This window comes from Jatropha curcas, chromosome 3, assembly GCF_041381405.1.
Source record: "Jatropha curcas cultivar XTBG-Jc1 chromosome 3, XTBG_Jcur_1.0, whole genome shotgun sequence".
NCBI lineage: Eukaryota > Viridiplantae > Streptophyta > Magnoliopsida > Malpighiales > Euphorbiaceae > Jatropha > Jatropha curcas.
Window position 1 is genome coordinate 28049488 of NC_143153.1, and position 17240 is coordinate 28066727.

Here is a 17240-nt window from a genome sequence, read left to right on the forward strand (position 1 = left end):
AACTGTCAATATACTTTCTTATTCTTTCTACTCTTCCACAGTTGTGTTTTTTTGATTCAAAAGGTTTGTTAATTTCGTTTTTTGATTATGTTTTTTAGATGTCGTTTCTTGTTATAAATAATTATTTGCTATTTTTATTCTGCAATTTCATTTTTGTACAAGCGTATTAGTGGCTTAATGCTCATTGAAAAATTCACCTGTCATGAATGTTATTTTGATGTTTTTAATAAATATATCCTAAATAAAATTTATAGAACTTTTATGCCCTCAAATGAAATTAGGGTTAGGGTCTTATTAAAAAATGCAAATATGTGGTTTAATCCACATTTGAACTTAGACTAAATTAATCCATACTCAATTAAACTTAATTAATACACTCTCAAATGAAACTACGATCCGGACTTCTGTTGAGAAATGCATATATGATTGAATTAGACTTAATAAACTAAGGATAAACCTTGTTTAATGTGGTAAATGACATAAACCAAATAACATTTTTAAATTTTTTTCATCATTTATTACTTTTTTTTTTCCTTTTTTCGCAGTGAATAGACATATATATACTCTCATCTGTTTTATACATCTTTATTTAATTATTTTGGTATATAAATGCAAGTAAATGTTTCTCTTCATCAAAAAGAAATTCCTTAAATTCTCTATTAGCTCCTCTCTCCGTCCATGTAATTTTTTAGGCAAGTCGTATTCCTATTATACATTTGCAACCTTGTTTTATGAACCAAAAAATTTTCGGAAAAAAAAAAAATTTATCAGTCTTATTTTTTTATTTAGCAATAAAATAAATCATGACTCTATTTTCTGGTATCGTCATTTAAAAACAAATGATTCATGTCTGAATATGAGGCTAGCTAAAAAGAGGGAAACAAAAATTATGCTTACAGCTCTCTCTCAAATAATCAAGCTCTAAATAATTTACTATTAATACAATAAATTATTTGAATACGATTTTGGAAATTCAAATTTTATTTGAAATTTGATTAATCAAAAATGAAATTCAATTCTAAATTCCATCGAAAAAAAATTCACTTCTAAATTACTTTTAACCAAGAAAAAAAAGAAGTCTCTAATGGGTCTATGCTAAGTAATTACAAGAAGAGAAAGAGCATAGCTGCATAAATAGAAGTGAAAAAGACCATAAAAGAAAACAAGCAGCCATGATTATTTCTTCCATTACAGGAATTCTTCCCCCAGGGACTGTGTTAAAGATGATCTTTTTTTTTTTTTTTTGTCTCCTTAACAACTTTTTACAGCAGCAGATAGAGGCTCCAATTACGACCTAATCATTCCCGCACGGCTTATAAGAAAGAGAATATTATATATGTACCCACTAATTTATCGTCACCTTTCACCTAAGCCCCCACGTGCTCTGTCTCTCTCTCTCTACTTCTCTTTGCAGCTCGAATTTCTTTCTTTTGCTTTTCCAATTCTTTTTTTACCATTTTTGTTCATCCAATCCTTTCTTCTTCATGGCCCCCATCTCTTCAAAATTTTCACTTTTCAACAGTGGAGATCAAAAGTAAAGAGCTTTCAAATATATAGATACTCTTCACTTCCTATTTTACAAAATCCTTGGAGCTATCTCTCTCTCTCTCTCTCTTTCTTTCTTTCTTTTAAGATACCATCATCACCACCTTCTTAATTATTTCCCATTTTTTTTTAAGATTTTCTAATTCCATTGATCAGGACAGTACCATTGAAGACTAGGAGCTTGTTCATCAGAGAAGAAATTGCAGGCCTCTTCACTGCTAAAAAAATTATGCTCTTCCATTTTCACAAACTGGGTTTGATATGATCCAGTTTTAATGAACTGAAACGGTGATGACGATGAAGATGGCCGAGAAGGTGACATCATTAACTGGTTATGGCTTTGAGGAACTCCAGATGAAGAAATAGCCGGATTTGGACTGTTATTACTATTATTATTATCTTCATTCAAGATAGCACTCGAGTCACTATCAGATGACCCATCTTTAAAGTCTGGAAAAAGAGACACTGCTAATATTCCATTATTACTGTTACTGCTGTTTATATTGAAGCTTTCATAATTCATGTCTTTTGTTTCTGATCCAGCAATGGAAGTAAGAATAGGTGGCTCTTCACTTCCTTTCTCATCGGTTTCTGCTATTATTATCTCTTCTTTTACAGAAACATTGCTTTCAGCGTTGTCTTCATCTAATTTTGCTTTCAGTTCTCTTATCTGCAGTATCAAATATAACTAATTATATATAGTTCAAGATCAAAGATAATAACTTTAGTATTAATATTGAGTAAATACTTGCCTCTTTGAGTAAAGCTTCATTATCGTGTTGAAGAGCATCATAATTGACCTTAAGAGTTTCATAATTAGCTTTAAGAACACCGTAATCTCTTTCCAGTTGTTTAGTCTTCCACCGTGCGCGGCGGTTTTGAAACCAAACAGCTACTTGTCTTGGTTGCAGACCAAGTTCTTGCGCTAATTTCACTTTTCTTTCTGGTTCAAGTTTGTTTTCAACTTCAAAATTTTTCTCCAAGGCTTTGACTTGATCTACACTTAAGCGTCTTTTCTTCTCGGAGACATGGCCGGCTTCTTCTACACAAGCTTCTTCGTCCAAGCCATCCAACATGGACTGAAATTCTCTACCATAAACATGGTTGCTGTTTCTTGGACTATGTTCGTCTAAAAAGCAAAGAAGAAAGAGAATTGATATATAAAAGCTTAAAACGTCAAGTTTAAGTCTTGCAGAGGAAAAGAAGAAGACAAACACATGTGACAGTCTTGAAAATTTTTGACATGAAGCATTAATACAAAATAAGATGAAGAATAAAAATAAAAGTAAATTAATTTAACGGGTTTTGTGTAAGAACCTGAGGTTGGGCAGATGGAGATCAAGGCACCAAGAGAATCAGAGCTGCTAAGTCTCTTCATGACTTGATGGCTATAAAAGAACTTTAAGAACAAAACAGATCTTTGTTCCTTTTTTTATTTTCAAGTCTTGTTTTGTGTTTATGTGTGTGTTTATGGATTTCAGTGAGAGAGAGATCCTTTTAGAAGGTGAACAAGTATTCTTTTTCACTTGTATGGAGAATTTTCATGTATAGAGATAGACCAGCCTGTATGATACTGTTGTATACAACTGTACCACCGCTGCCTGGTTTGCACTCTACCATGTTTCTCCTTTTCTATTTCTCCTCTTACTCCTCCCCCTTCTGTACCCATCCAAATGTTGAAAACACTAATAAAACCCAACAAGCAAACCTTTCTTTCTCCCAACCCAACAGAAACCAAAACCCACAAGTTACCAGTCAAGAAAATTTTCTTTCTTCACATTATTACTCAATCAATTTTAGCTTAGCTAAGAATTTTGCACCCTAAACATGGTCTATGACTGTTCATCTACAAAAGAAAAAAAAAAAACCAGAAGAGAGAGAGGGAGATTTAGAGAGAGAGAGAGAGAGAGAGAGAGAAAGAGAAGAGTGAACTAGTTCGAAAACCCAGCTGGCCTCACACAATTTCTTTCCCTTTAAATAAACCAAGTTGGGAGTTTGGGTAGAGAATTAGGGTTAAAATCTGACTTGGGTTAGGTAACACAAATGAAATGAACACAAAATTCAGTCCAAATGAAATTTTTGGTTTACCGGGTATTGCCGGTTTACCCTTTTTTGTGGTGCAAACTGCAAAGATATTTTTATACTCGGAGGGTTACAGTGAGACATTGAGATATGAACGTTGAAGCTACAAAGAGAGTACGGCTTCGCTTCTAACGGCTCAGCTCTCATTTTTTAAGCTGAAGTGATGGAGATTTGTTTGGCGTCAGCGAATCATACGCTCTGTCACTACGGCGTGGTCGGTGCGATTAATCGCAGAGTTTATATTACTTTTTAATATGCAAACGTTAGAACCGGGTAGGTTCAGCGTTGGGTTCCACTGTTCCATTAATTCGGTTAATTCGATTTATAAATAAATATTTAGTAAAAATAAATTAAAAGTTTAGTGACAGTTAAAAGTTTGATTAAAATTTAATTTAATTAAACTAATTAAATTAAATGATTTTTAAAATTATTTTATTTTGATTGAATAGATAATAAAATTAAAAATTAAACATATTCAATTTTTATTTAAATTAAATAGTAATTAATAACTTCAATTAACATTTATTTCGATTAAAGTTGGTTAATTATAAATTTTGATTTAAAGTCGGTTAATTATAAATTTCGATTAATTAAATTTTTATTTTTTTTAACTTCGATTCGGTTAATTATTGAAATTAATTCGGTTAAAACGGTTTGGTTAAAAAAATAATTCAGTTAGATTCAATTAAATCAAAAAAATTTTGATTAATTTATTTGTGTAAAATTTTACTTAAACTGATAAAATTGACCGAATGCTCACTTCTAGAACTCTAAATCACAATTTTATCCAATACATCTGATTTGATTTGGGCGGGTTTGGATAGTTAAAAAATAGGATTAGAACGGATTTGAATAATATTTTTAGTATTCGAATCAAATTCAAGTTTAATGACTCGGTACCTGCAAAATTAATATTCTAAACATATTTAAAATAATTATTTTTTAATAGAAAAGTATACACACCTTTCTAATTATAATTAATGCTTACATTTAATATTTAGTTTTTTATTAAGTCAAAATAATAATTTTTACTTACTTTCTATTTTTAAAAAATAAAAATAAAAAATATTTTTAATGTTTAATGGATTTGAATATTTACAATCGTGTTCAGGACGGGTTTGAATACTAAAAATAAATTTATAAACTGATTTAAATACTTAATTTATAATTGAGTTTGAGCGGTGTGTTTTAAGTGGGTACTTAGCTTGTTGCCATCTATGGCTGGGAGCCTTAAACTTCAATTGTTTTATTCAATGTGTTTTAAACTGGATGGCACATCAAACCAATTTAATGACCGAATCGTAATAAGCCCGAGTCAAGTATGTTCGATCTAAATTTCTACTTTTATTTTTATAGTTATTCGTAAAAATTTAATAAAATATACCCATAAATAATTTTATAATGAAAAATAATGATAAAATTATAAGTTTATAATTATTTTTTCAAACCATTTACCATCAACTATCTATATGTAACTAGAGATGGCCATATTACGGTTCCGGGAACCGGAACCGTCGGTTCGAACCGGTCCGGAACCGTAACCGGAACATGTGAGAATCGGAACCGGGCCGAACCGGGACCGGTTTCAAATTTTCTGGAACCGGAACCGGCGGTTCCAGAGAACCGATCGGAACCGGACTGGAACCGCCAGTTCTCCGGCCGGTTAGAACCGCCGGTTCGAACGGTTCGAACCGGCGGTTCTAGCCAAACTGTCAGGTTTTTTTTTTTTTTTAAATTTTGTTGTGAAATTTGTTTAAGTTTTTAAAAGAATAAATTTAATTGAAGTATTTTTTTAATTTTTTAGGTGTATCTTTTAATTTTTTATGTTCAAATATTTTTTTTTTTTAAACCGGTCTTCAAAATTTAAAATTATGTTCAAACTTTTTTAAACAAAAAATAAATTCAGTTGAAAATTTTTTTTTAAAAAAATAATTATGTTCAAGTCTTTAAAAAAAATAAATTTAATTGAAGTATTTTTTTAATTTTTTAGGTGTATTTTTTAATTTTTTATGTTCAAATAATTTTTTTTTTTTAAACCGGTCTTCAAAATTTAAAATTTAAAATTATGCGATTCGCCGGAAAATCGATCGGAACCGTCGGTTTTATAACCGGATCGGAACCGGAACCGAAACTGGAACCGGACCTTTTCGGTTCGGTTCCGGTTCCAGTTTTTCCGGAACCGTAACCGCCGGTTCCGGAACCGGAACCGCCGGTTCCGGAACCGTGGCCAAGCCTATATGTAACTATTAATTTTTACATTATTTATTATTCAAGCCAAATATTATATAATGCAATCCATAATAGTAAACATATAAAAATATAAGTAAGAATAAATTAAATGTGTTCACCATTCATCTATAATATAAAAATATTTATTTACTACAATATAATTTGATATCTTCGAATTAAATTATTTTATAAATTAAGAAATAATTAATTAATTATTGATTATAAGATAATTATTTTTTAGATTAGATACATCATATTGAAATTGATTTTTCAAGAAAATTTAGACTATTTATTTGTAATTTTTAGATATTTTAATTATTATGTTTTTAAAATAAATTAGTTATTTATAATTTTTACATCTTTTATTTATTATGAAAATTTTTAAGAAAAAAATTAGTGGATTTCAAGGTACGCGTTTTTCAAAGAAAAAAAAAGTCATGCATTTGAAAATTTGAACCTATACCCTATGAAAAAGTAATTTTATGTCTCGATCATACTCCATTTAATTTATATAATAAAAATTTAATTTTTTTGTTTAAAATTAAAATTATCCAGTTTATAGCAGGAAATCAAACCAAATCAGATTAGACCAATAATTGGTTTGAAATTAATCAGTATGACTAAAATAACCAGTCCTCCTAATTTCAAAATACTGATTTTATTGACTAAGGATTTTATTTTTTTTTTTTTTAAGCTGAGTAAAATATAAATATAAATATTTTTAATTCATTAGAGACTTTTAAATGCCAAAATAACACAGACAATAGAAGATAGTCCACTCCTCGTATAAGTAAAAAGACCAACCAGACCACTATTAAAATTTTCCTTTCAATTTAAGATAAATCTCAAAAAAAAGTTAACTCAGTCATGTGCTGCACTGTAGATGAGAAGTTTGGAGGAAATATTTTCAAATATGTTTTTCTTTGGTATGAAAACTACATTGCATATAGATATTGGCTGAATATATAATTTCATTTCATTGTTATTTTAATTTTATGTACCTTCAATTTTTATTTTGACATCTTAAATATTTCAACTTATAAAATTAAATCTATTAAATACTTTAAATTTATAAAATCATTTTATTAAACACTTTATTTTCACGGGTATCCGTCAAAAACGTATTTAAAGTAGATTTTGATTAATTAAATGGTTTGAGAATGATACGAGTATTAATTTAACTATTCAATGCGGATATTGAATACCCGCATTCACCAAAATTTAAAATTAACTATTATATAATTTAAAAATATTTACATAATAAAATATTTTCTGGTGAGAATTTAAATGCATATTGAGTTAAAAATAATAATAAAATGTGAATGTTATTAAGATGGCTTAATCTTACTTTATTTATATATTTTGACATTTACAAATTTGAAATATATTTTAAATTTTTTGTAATTTTCACTAGTTTTATTTTATATTCAATTAATTTGATGTTGTACTATACATATAAACAAAGTGAGTCTTTGTGAATGTCCTGTCCATTTAAAGCAGATTTACATATTAATTAAATGAAATATATAGATATTAAAATTTTAAATGGGTTCTGATAGTTTTTGAATAGAAATTTCAAACATATTTAGGATGAATATAGATATTAAAATTTTAAGTCGGTTTGGATATGTATAATGTAAATTTTATAAATACATGTCTCATTTCCATCTTTAGTTACTATTCAAAAATATAAAGTATATAACTCCATGGTTATTGCTATTTTATCTTTTTTTTTTAACGAATTGACACAAACAACCTTGTTTGAAACAAAAAATATTTTATTAATTTGATGTGTCACTGCGCCTTCAATACCAAGAGAAGCAAAAGTCATTCCAGGAAAAAAAAAAAAAAAAAACATCCATCTCGAACCGCTACTCTTCCTCAGTTCTTTTCTTCTAACTTCTCCACCATTTTTAAGCTCAAAATGAATTGGTTGTGCTTGGATCTATGCAATTTAAACTTCAGTATCCTCCCTCATCATCTGCCTAGTAATGAGAATATGAGATCGGCTTTCAATCTTGCTCGAATCTTGGAAGAAACAATGCCAAAGTACCCTCTTTCCTTTTCACTTCAAGATTTAAATTGATTAATGCAAGGTTGAGTTTGGAAATGCTAATTTGAGGCTAACCAGAGAATAGCTGCTCAAGAAGAGGTAAAGGAGCTTGCTTTGGCATTAACTGTATTTTCAATGTTTGTGATCATTTTGTTGATTCAATCAGTTAATCATTTTTATGTTTTTTAGAAAATTACAAAATGTGTAAAAATTATGCAATATATGTTAGCAATTCATTATGTGAGATTCAAAGTAATGAGTTTGCAGTTTGCAGTGATTGTAGAGAGCTCTTTTGCTGATGAAAGAAGAGAAAGAAAGAGGGAATATACAATCATGTCCGGTTTTTTAATTGCAAAATTCTTGCTATAGTTAATCTAATAAGGAGATCAAGGTAGTTTTGCAATTATTGTAAAAAAGAAAAATGAAAGCAACAAAGGAGACGTGTGACACCATTTCAAGACACTTTATGATCACAGCATGAAGTGAAATGTGAATAGGTATTGCAGAAATTTCAATCATTATCAAGAAAGCAATACTGATTGTAACTTTTTTTTTTCTAAGGCTTAGTTTAGCAAAATTAGCTGTTTCAGCAACTGTTATATATCAGTCGTTTTACTAACGTTTCATTAAATCTTAAAAGTAATAATGTTTTATAATATGTTCCTTTTTCATAAACTATCATTCCAACCAATTGTGCTAACCACCCCAATTTTCAGTAAATTGTATTGAGGGAAAAGAAAGATTAAATAATTATATATATATATATAAAATATGCATATGCCTAAATACTATTATAGATTATAGACATATCCATCTCTCACACTTCCATTTCTTTAATTTAAAACTCTATAATTCATTTAACAATGGTAAAAAATGACAGAAGGTTTATATTATAATATTAATTAGCACTTTCTTTGGAGTTTTTTAACTTAGCCATATCTCTAGTTTTAAATTTGCAGCCATAGTTGCTGAACGATGTCTTTCTTAACATGAATGGCTGTCGAGTTTCATTTTGCTGGAGCCACCAATTACTATTGTGGTTTTTTATCCTTTAAGGGCGAGAGAGTATTAGGAAGATGTCATAGTTTGATTAATCTTTTTAAAATTGTATATGATTAGTGGATATAAAAATTTCAGCTTTGCTTTGAGAAAGAATGAATGAATTTTGTGTTGAGAAAGAATTTTGAGCTTACCATATTGGAAATAGCTAATAGAATCTCCTGGCACAATTGGCGCTCCATTGTTAATTTCTCACCCCCTCTCTAACACAAGAAAAATGAGCTAAGAAACAAAATAAACTGGTCTATGGCGTGGAAAGGAAGCCGGAGATGGGCTCAGGTGACGGAAATGAATGGCTTGGCCATCGGTTGGTTGGGAACGAAGGAGCAGCGATTAAATGGGGTTGCGTGATACGAAGAAGAAAAAAGGAGAAAAAGGTGATCTCGGTTTGATTCCATAAATTTAAATGATTCTAAGGTTCGATTCAATAGAAAGGCTTAAATTTTGTTGGTTTTCTCTCATTTGAGTTAGTTTCAAGTGAGAACATTTTAGGCTTTGGCTTTCCTATTTAACGTTGAAATTGTTATTTTATAACACAAGACGAAATAGTTTGTTAGAGTTAAACCTCAAAGACTACTTGTAGAGTTAATTAAAATAGAGGGTTGAGTTAGTTAATTAGGCTAAAATTCAGGGAGTAAAAATTACTTTTCCTTAAATTATATTAAGAATAAAATTGGAACAAGATGAGGAAGGGTGAAAGTAAAAGGATTAAAATGAAAAGAAATGAAATAGAGAGACAAAGTGAAAAGACCGAAATGGGAGTGGACCAAAATGAAAACAATGACAATGTTGAAGGGCCAAAACAGTAAATAACTAAAAATCAAAATTTGAGAGGGAACGGGAGGGGCTTTTCTCACACGCAACGGGGGTCAGCCCCCTAGTTACCCATTTTACTAAAATTATTTTAGCTCTGAAGTTTAGGGATGCGCAAAACATAAAGAGTGGGTTGCATATTTTTTTTTATTAATTCCTTTCTTACTTGGATTTAGCTATTTAAGTTTAATTAGTTTAATATAATTAATTTAATTCTTGAAAATTGGAAATAAGTAATAAATTGTAGACAAATGGAAACAACTAAAAAAATTGAAATGAATTTTTTTTTTCCAATTTCCAATTTTTTCAACTTTAGTAATGATTTTTTTTTTTTTTGAAATTTTATCGTCATATCAGTGTTGGACATAAAAGCATATTATTAAAACTCATTTTGATTTAATGTTAGTAAGTAAATTTTAACGTCCCAGCTGTTGTCTAATTGCTATGGTGATGAAGAACTCGCAAACCTTATGTCATCACCATTGCCATAAGGTCCTGTTTGGTCGATTTCAAATATTCTCCTTTTTTTGAATAGTAGCTTGATTTGATTTGCAAAATTTCTTAAATTCCGATAAGCAATTTCAAGTGGGACTGTGGCTGTAATTTGCTCACCAAAATCAGACAACACCATTATACATAAACATATATGAGAATTGGGTACTACTATTTTTATATATATAACTCAGGTTAGGACCGACTCCTTAATTTTCTTTCTATTTTTTATTTATAGGAAAAATATTCTGAAAATAGTATTATAATTATGTAATAAAAGATAATTCTCATTTTTTAGTAATTCTATAAAATTAATGGAAATTCTCAAATTCATATTATTTTCTTCCCCTATTCATAAGATATTTAATAGATTAAAATAATACCAACCAGTATGATTTAGTTTGTTTATTTCATTAATGTGAACAATAAAAAAATGTCTACTTTTAAATTATTTTGATTACAATAGTTTTTATTAATTTGGTGACTCAAAAAGAGGGTCACTCCTATCGTATAAAGTTCATGTTATTTAAGTTCATGTTATTTTGGCTCATTGGACCTTTCAAGAAAAAAAAAAAAAAAAAGATAAATAACATAATAGTTCACTTTTTAGTGTTAAACTAAAAAATACTTCTAACATCTCCACCTCTTAATTAAAAAATTTAAAGTCATTTGTACTCAAAACAATCTCATTAATTAATAATAATCCACTTAATTATAAAGTGTAATGCTTGTCTTTTAATAATTTTATTAAATTAATAAAATTACCAAAACCTTTACAATTCTATACTTTTTTTTTTAAGTGGTGAGTAAAATTCAGTTAAACCGACTGAACCGGATATTTCATTGAATGTAATTTTGCTTTTTAAATTTAGAACAACACGTGCGAGTTGGGTTATACATAAGGTTCTGAAATAATTGAACATATAACCCCACAGAAAAGGGAAGCAATGAGTTGTGTGCATGTGGGATTTTTGCACTTCTCTCATAAAGTGTCAAAACCTAATTGCCTTACACACAAGCTAAGGGAAAGTTTGTCCTTGAACTATTATATGTGGATGGTCCACAGGTATACTTATATATATCAAGAATGAAATGATCATTTGTTTTTTCTTCGAATATCTTCTTATAATAAAATTTGAATCATAACCTCTTTCTTGTGTATAACTTTTTCAATGGATAAAAAAGGGGGGAAAAAACTTATTGTTTCTATTTCTAAGGATAAGCTTGTCCACATGTTACATGTTGCAAGTTTCCTTCTAATCAAGGACAATTCAGTATTTTTTTCATCATCTTTGGATTAGAGTTTCTCCTTTTTATTAACCAAGGTCCGATTTTGATAATAAGCTCTTAAAAATATTTGAAATAATATTTCTAGATATACCAAGCTGCTGTGAGAATTTTTTTTTCATTGTTATCCTATAAAAAGTTTGGTTTTGATACATATAAGTAGCACTAAGTTGACGTGAGAGTACTTGCCTTTTAAGGTTGTCCAATAAAAAAAATGCAAGTTTTATACACGTAAGTTTCACCGAGTTGGTTTGATGTGAGAGAACATGTGTTTTTAATATCCGAAGAGAGATCTGAATTAATGCATATTAGTTGATATAAGTTATTAGCTGTCTTAATGACTAATTCTCAGTTATTTTATCAGCGGTTCACAGAATAATGTTTCATAATTTTTAAATATTAGTATAAATACAATGTAATCCAATGCTATAAATAATAGAATTATTATTTTTGACATTAATCAAAAACACTAAACGCTAGAGAAAAGGGAAAGAAAATTTCCCATTTTCTGCCAAACGAGGCTTTTGTTGTCTCATAAATATATACTTGTCCACATGCTCCATTTCTGGATTTTGATGGCTAACAAATACTTACGACGTGACCATTTATGTTAAGAATTTAATACCATGGACTTCTATTTGAGTACAGCAACATTGATATACGTGTGCATATGAAATGATTAGGTTAATCTCTTTGTATATTTACAAATAATTCATAATATACAATAGAGGAAAGGGACAACGTCTATAACATATATATATATATATATATATATATATATATATAAGGTTCTATTCTTTTTGTCTCATGATAAATATATTAAATGAGTTGAAACATAGAGAATGTAAGAGCAAATGTATCTCTTTTTACAATAAAACTCATCAACTTATCAACTTATTAACCAACCATCTGTTGCTTGTGGCGATAAATGACCCAACCTTCACAAGGGTGAAAACAGAAATTGAATTTCGGAAAGTGCATATTATTAGAAGGTTAAAAAATTTCTATGCTTTACGACTCGAAGGGAATTACATCTCCTAATTATACTAAAAAAAAAATTATACCACCCATCATAATTAGGAAATACAATTCTAAGTTCTATAAGATATAGGGCACAAAATAAATAAACTTTGTTTGTGAGATTATGAATTTGAAACTTATTTATATTTTTAAGTGAATTTTATTTTTGAAATTATGGATTTAAAATTTGAGAACTAGAGAGGGCTAACAGTGGCCATGCCCCAAATTTTAAGTTTTTTACAAGATGTATCTTGTAAAACGCAAAAATTTTTGCATTTCACGTATTAAATAGTAAATTGTTTTCAATTTCTCTCCCTAAATTTCGAAGATTTTTTTTTTTTTTTTTCTTGGGTTCCCCCACTGCCCAAACATAGAGGAGCATGTAAAAAAAGATACTCTAAAATTTTCATAATTTTTTCTTTTTGAAGAAGTGAGGCCTAGTGGGAAAGGAAAACACAGAATTGTACGAGAAATGGGCATGTCAGAGAAGACTTAGGTGAAAGAGTATGGAACATATTGATTGGTGTCGCTGACTCAAACACTAGCTTTCCTAGCAAAACAATTTTGGTATTCATCAACTCGTCATTTTTGTATGGGTCATACATGATAATTACCCAATCCCAATTGCACAATAATATATTGGAAATTATTTCTTGAAAATTTGTTCTAAAAATCAATCTTGATGAACAAAATGAAAAATAAATTAAATACTTTGTTAATTATATCTATAATTTTTAAATTAAAACTGAAAGGCTCACATCTCCTCCCTATTTATTTGTCCTATGCACTGCACCATAAGTTTGATTTCAGTTGACCTCTAACCGCATCGAGTCCATGGCGGAGTCGAGTATGAAAATCCTCTATAACCCATCAAGAAGAGAACCATGTAATTTTTATTTTCTGAACCACTATGGACTTGTTTAGTCTGCGGTAATTTATTTTCGTTCCTTTTTTTATTTTATCTAATTTTCTTTTTAATAATTTCTAAATTTGTAATTATTTCTTTCCTTTTAAAAATTTAAAAGTTTTTTTGTTCTTTTCCATGGGACAGGTGGTGGCTCATTTCTCTTTTTTTTTTTTTTAATTTTTTAAATTTTGAGTTATTATTGTCCAAATATTAGGATTATTACTCATATTTTAGGATGTTGTTCTCAGATCTAGTTCTGAGTTGTTGTTATCACTATTATGATGATTTTATTTATGATATTTTATTATTTGGACAGTTATACAAAGAGAATTGCAGATCTCCTTACTAGAATGGAGAAATTTAAAGGTGATTAGATCGAACTTGTAGAAAGACCATAAAATGGAACAGTTGCCATGAATAGCCACCAAGTGGAGCAAGCGATCGCTTATGGCACAAATATTATATTTTGTCAACTTGATCAGATATTTCAAATCAAGATTGTGTTTTTTTTATTTTTAGTATAAATAATTTATTATTAGACTTCCTATACGATGTGTTTTTTTTTATTCTTTTTATAAACAGTTTATTATTAGACTTTCTATACAAAAATATAAAAAAATAATAATCTGTATCTCATATCTGTATATAATTTCCTTTTAATGAAATTTCTAATTTCATTTTCTTCTCAAAAAAAATTGTGATTATTAGGAACAAATTTTGGATTTATTTAAATCTATAATAATTGATAAATCTTAAGTGTTTTTGGTACGCTCTTAGTGGAATTGTGTGTTTTGATTTATTAATTTTCCTCCTTTCATGGAATTGTTCCTTATTATTGAGGAATTTTATGTAGAATTTTTATTTCTCCGGTAATTTGAAATACGAGATGGATTATTGGTTGATTGTAGTTGGAGACTTTAGATTTTCAAATTCGATTAAGTTTCTTTTACTAGTAGAGTATGATAGTACAACATGTAGTTTAATATAAGGTTTAAGTTGTCAGAAGTTTCCGAAAATAAAATTCAAGATAAATTGTAGAAAGTTTTTTTTGCCATATTATTTAAAAGTAGACAAATTTTTACTCTTAATATTAATTTTTTCTGCCAAGATCATTTCCAATAGAAAATTTCAATTTTTTATATTTGAATTTTTTTTATTCTGTAACATACATTTATTAGTAATGAATTGTTAAGTTTAAAAAAAGAGAGAGAGAGACAAACATGTGATCAGTTAAAGGAAAGTTTTTCAAAGACTATAGAAAAAAGCCCGACTTACAAGAACTAGAGGTCTTACGTCTACACCCACTTACACCCAGATTTCACATTTGCAAGTAAAAACCAACCAGTCAAATTTCAAAATGGGCAAAGTTTAAGCATGTCGGGGATCAAAAACTTTTTAACGCCCATGAATAAATTTATCTACTTTTTCTTCCAGGTCGAGGCAGCCAGCTATAGCATGGCCCTACAACTAGAGAGACGAGCCACCGTCACCATCTGATATGTCTAAAAATACCCTAAATCATCGACGACCTCAAGCTCATAACAAGACTCCCACTCAATTCACAAAAGAAAGTGGTCCATGCATGCATATTTGAACTTCATTTATTTAGATGAGTAACCTATCCTCCATTGATTATTAATTTTTTTAAAACATCGATATCCGGATTTTATTATCAGAGATTCGATTAATCCGGTTCAGAACTTGATCACTCAGAACTTGATCACAGTTAAGGTTCTTCACCTTTCTCTTGAAATCGACTAGAAAACTCTTCGCACGTATCCAGTCCGCGTTAGATTAGTAACTACTTCTAATACATCCTTAAAGGAAACCATTCTACATAAGTGTGGATATGCTTTAGAACAGTAACAAGGCTTTTTGAAAAGAACAGTTAGATTTTGCTGAAAAATAAAACTGTAAGGAGATATCCTGTTGATATTTCTGAACGGGATAATATCAGACGTAAAAATTAAACTTATTATATTTTTAAAGAAAGTGAAAAAGATGGTATATGTATAGATATATAGAGAGAGAGATTTGATTTAATTTTGCAGTTACCTACCATGATTGGACTCATCAATGGCGTAGCAAAGACCTTATATTTGCCAAAATTGAAATCTAATCAAGTTGATTGACACCATATGGGACAGGGTTCACATGCTTTTTATTGACAGGACAAACCTATTTAATTTCCCGCAATGAGATGATAGAAAAAAGCCAGTATGAATAAGATATTTCAAGACTAACCACAAACAATAAATGACAATATATTTTCATAAACTTACTTTTAATTTTATTGATTCAACTTTAGATTTTATAATTAGATTATCAAATAGATGTTTTATTTTATTTTTCATAAATTTCTTAATTTCAAATTACAAATACGGTTCTAATTGAATTAAATTTTTTTATTCGTTGGAAAGATGGAACTAATTTCATAACATTTCCTTTATATTTTATAAAAAATTTGGGACAATTTCATAATATTTTAAAATTTACTTTATCTAGAAAAAAAAATAAATTTTTTATATGAAAACTAATCCTGAACTATAAAAATATTGCATAACTTCCCTTGTATGCTTCGAAGAGCTGGAAAGAGAGAAGTCTTTTTGCTGTGGAATAGCTAATATGGGGGACCGATATATGAACAAGTTTGCACAGAGTCTAGAGAGAGAGCGAGAAGAAGAAGAAGAAGAAGGAAAGGAAAGAAAGGATGGGTGCAGTTCAAATGAAAGAAAGAGAAAAACAAAAGAAACAAAAATAAAAAAGTGTGAAACAGGGAAAACTGAAAAGATTTGGTTAGGTGAGTGAGAGGGTAGACCCCTTAATGGTGGGCAGCTTTTCTTTCCTTTTTCTATTTTGTGAGCGCTGTCTAAAGCCTAATTTGAAAACTTTAGAAAGTAGAGAATCTTGCAATACACTTTGTTTTCTTCACCTTATATCATGAAATTATTTTTTTATACCTTAACCCAAACTTAAACCTAATGGCATTATATATATATATATTCAAATCATACCCATTTGATGATTCAAGGCAACCGGATATTCCTGTGTTTGTTCTTATTGAAGGCTGATGGTTTATCGTTTTTTAATTAGCTCCACCTTAAATTGAGTTTTAACATTATTCTTCAATTCAACCTTCTTTAATTAAAAATGGCTTAATATATTGTTTCACTTTCATTTTTAAGTTTTGTTACAACTTCACTCTGATATTTGATTTTTATGTCAATTTCATCCTAAATTTCAACATTTTATTGCAATTTCACTCCAATTTGACCTGTATACTAATTTCATCTTAATTTTGATTTTTTAATTGAAATAGCACTCTAATTATAATTATGACTTAATTTTTTTTAAAAAAATAGATTCACTCTTAACCTTGAGGTTGGATCAACTTAATATATTTGTGTGAACGAAGGAATTTGGGTTAATAGTATGGACAATCTCTATTATTATTTTTAATATTTTTAAATTGTTTCTTTAATTGATAATAAATAATATTTAAAAAATTAATTTTTTGATACATGAATGCTTTTTTTTTTAAAAAAAAATGAATATAATTATATTTTATATTCTATTTTGATAAAAAAATCTTACAATTTTTAATAGTTTAGGAGTCAAATAAATTGATAGTAGCTTTGTTTTAGATTTTATAATCATTTTAAAATTTACATTAAAATCAAACCATAATAATAATTGTATTCTAATTAAAAAAAGAGTTCATGTCTCAAATAATTAATTTTTAAATATTATTTA

The 17240-nt window shown here is 28.7% G+C and overlaps 1 protein-coding gene across 1 annotated transcript; it reads right to left on the bottom strand.

Annotated features, from left to right (window-relative positions):
* Positions 1-1103: 1103 nt before the first annotated feature.
* On the bottom strand, positions 1104-3504 carry LOC105641648 (homeobox-leucine zipper protein ATHB-16). The gene is made up of 3 exons (XM_012226234.4): positions 2863-3504; positions 2298-2674; positions 1104-2215 (listed from the first exon to the last, which is right to left on the bottom strand). Exons 1-3 carry the CDS (start codon positions 2921-2923, stop codon positions 1685-1687), a joined length of 969 nt encoding a protein of 322 aa, XP_012081624.1. The 5' UTR covers positions 2924-3504; the 3' UTR covers positions 1104-1684.
* Positions 3505-17240: the final 13736 nt, after the last annotated feature.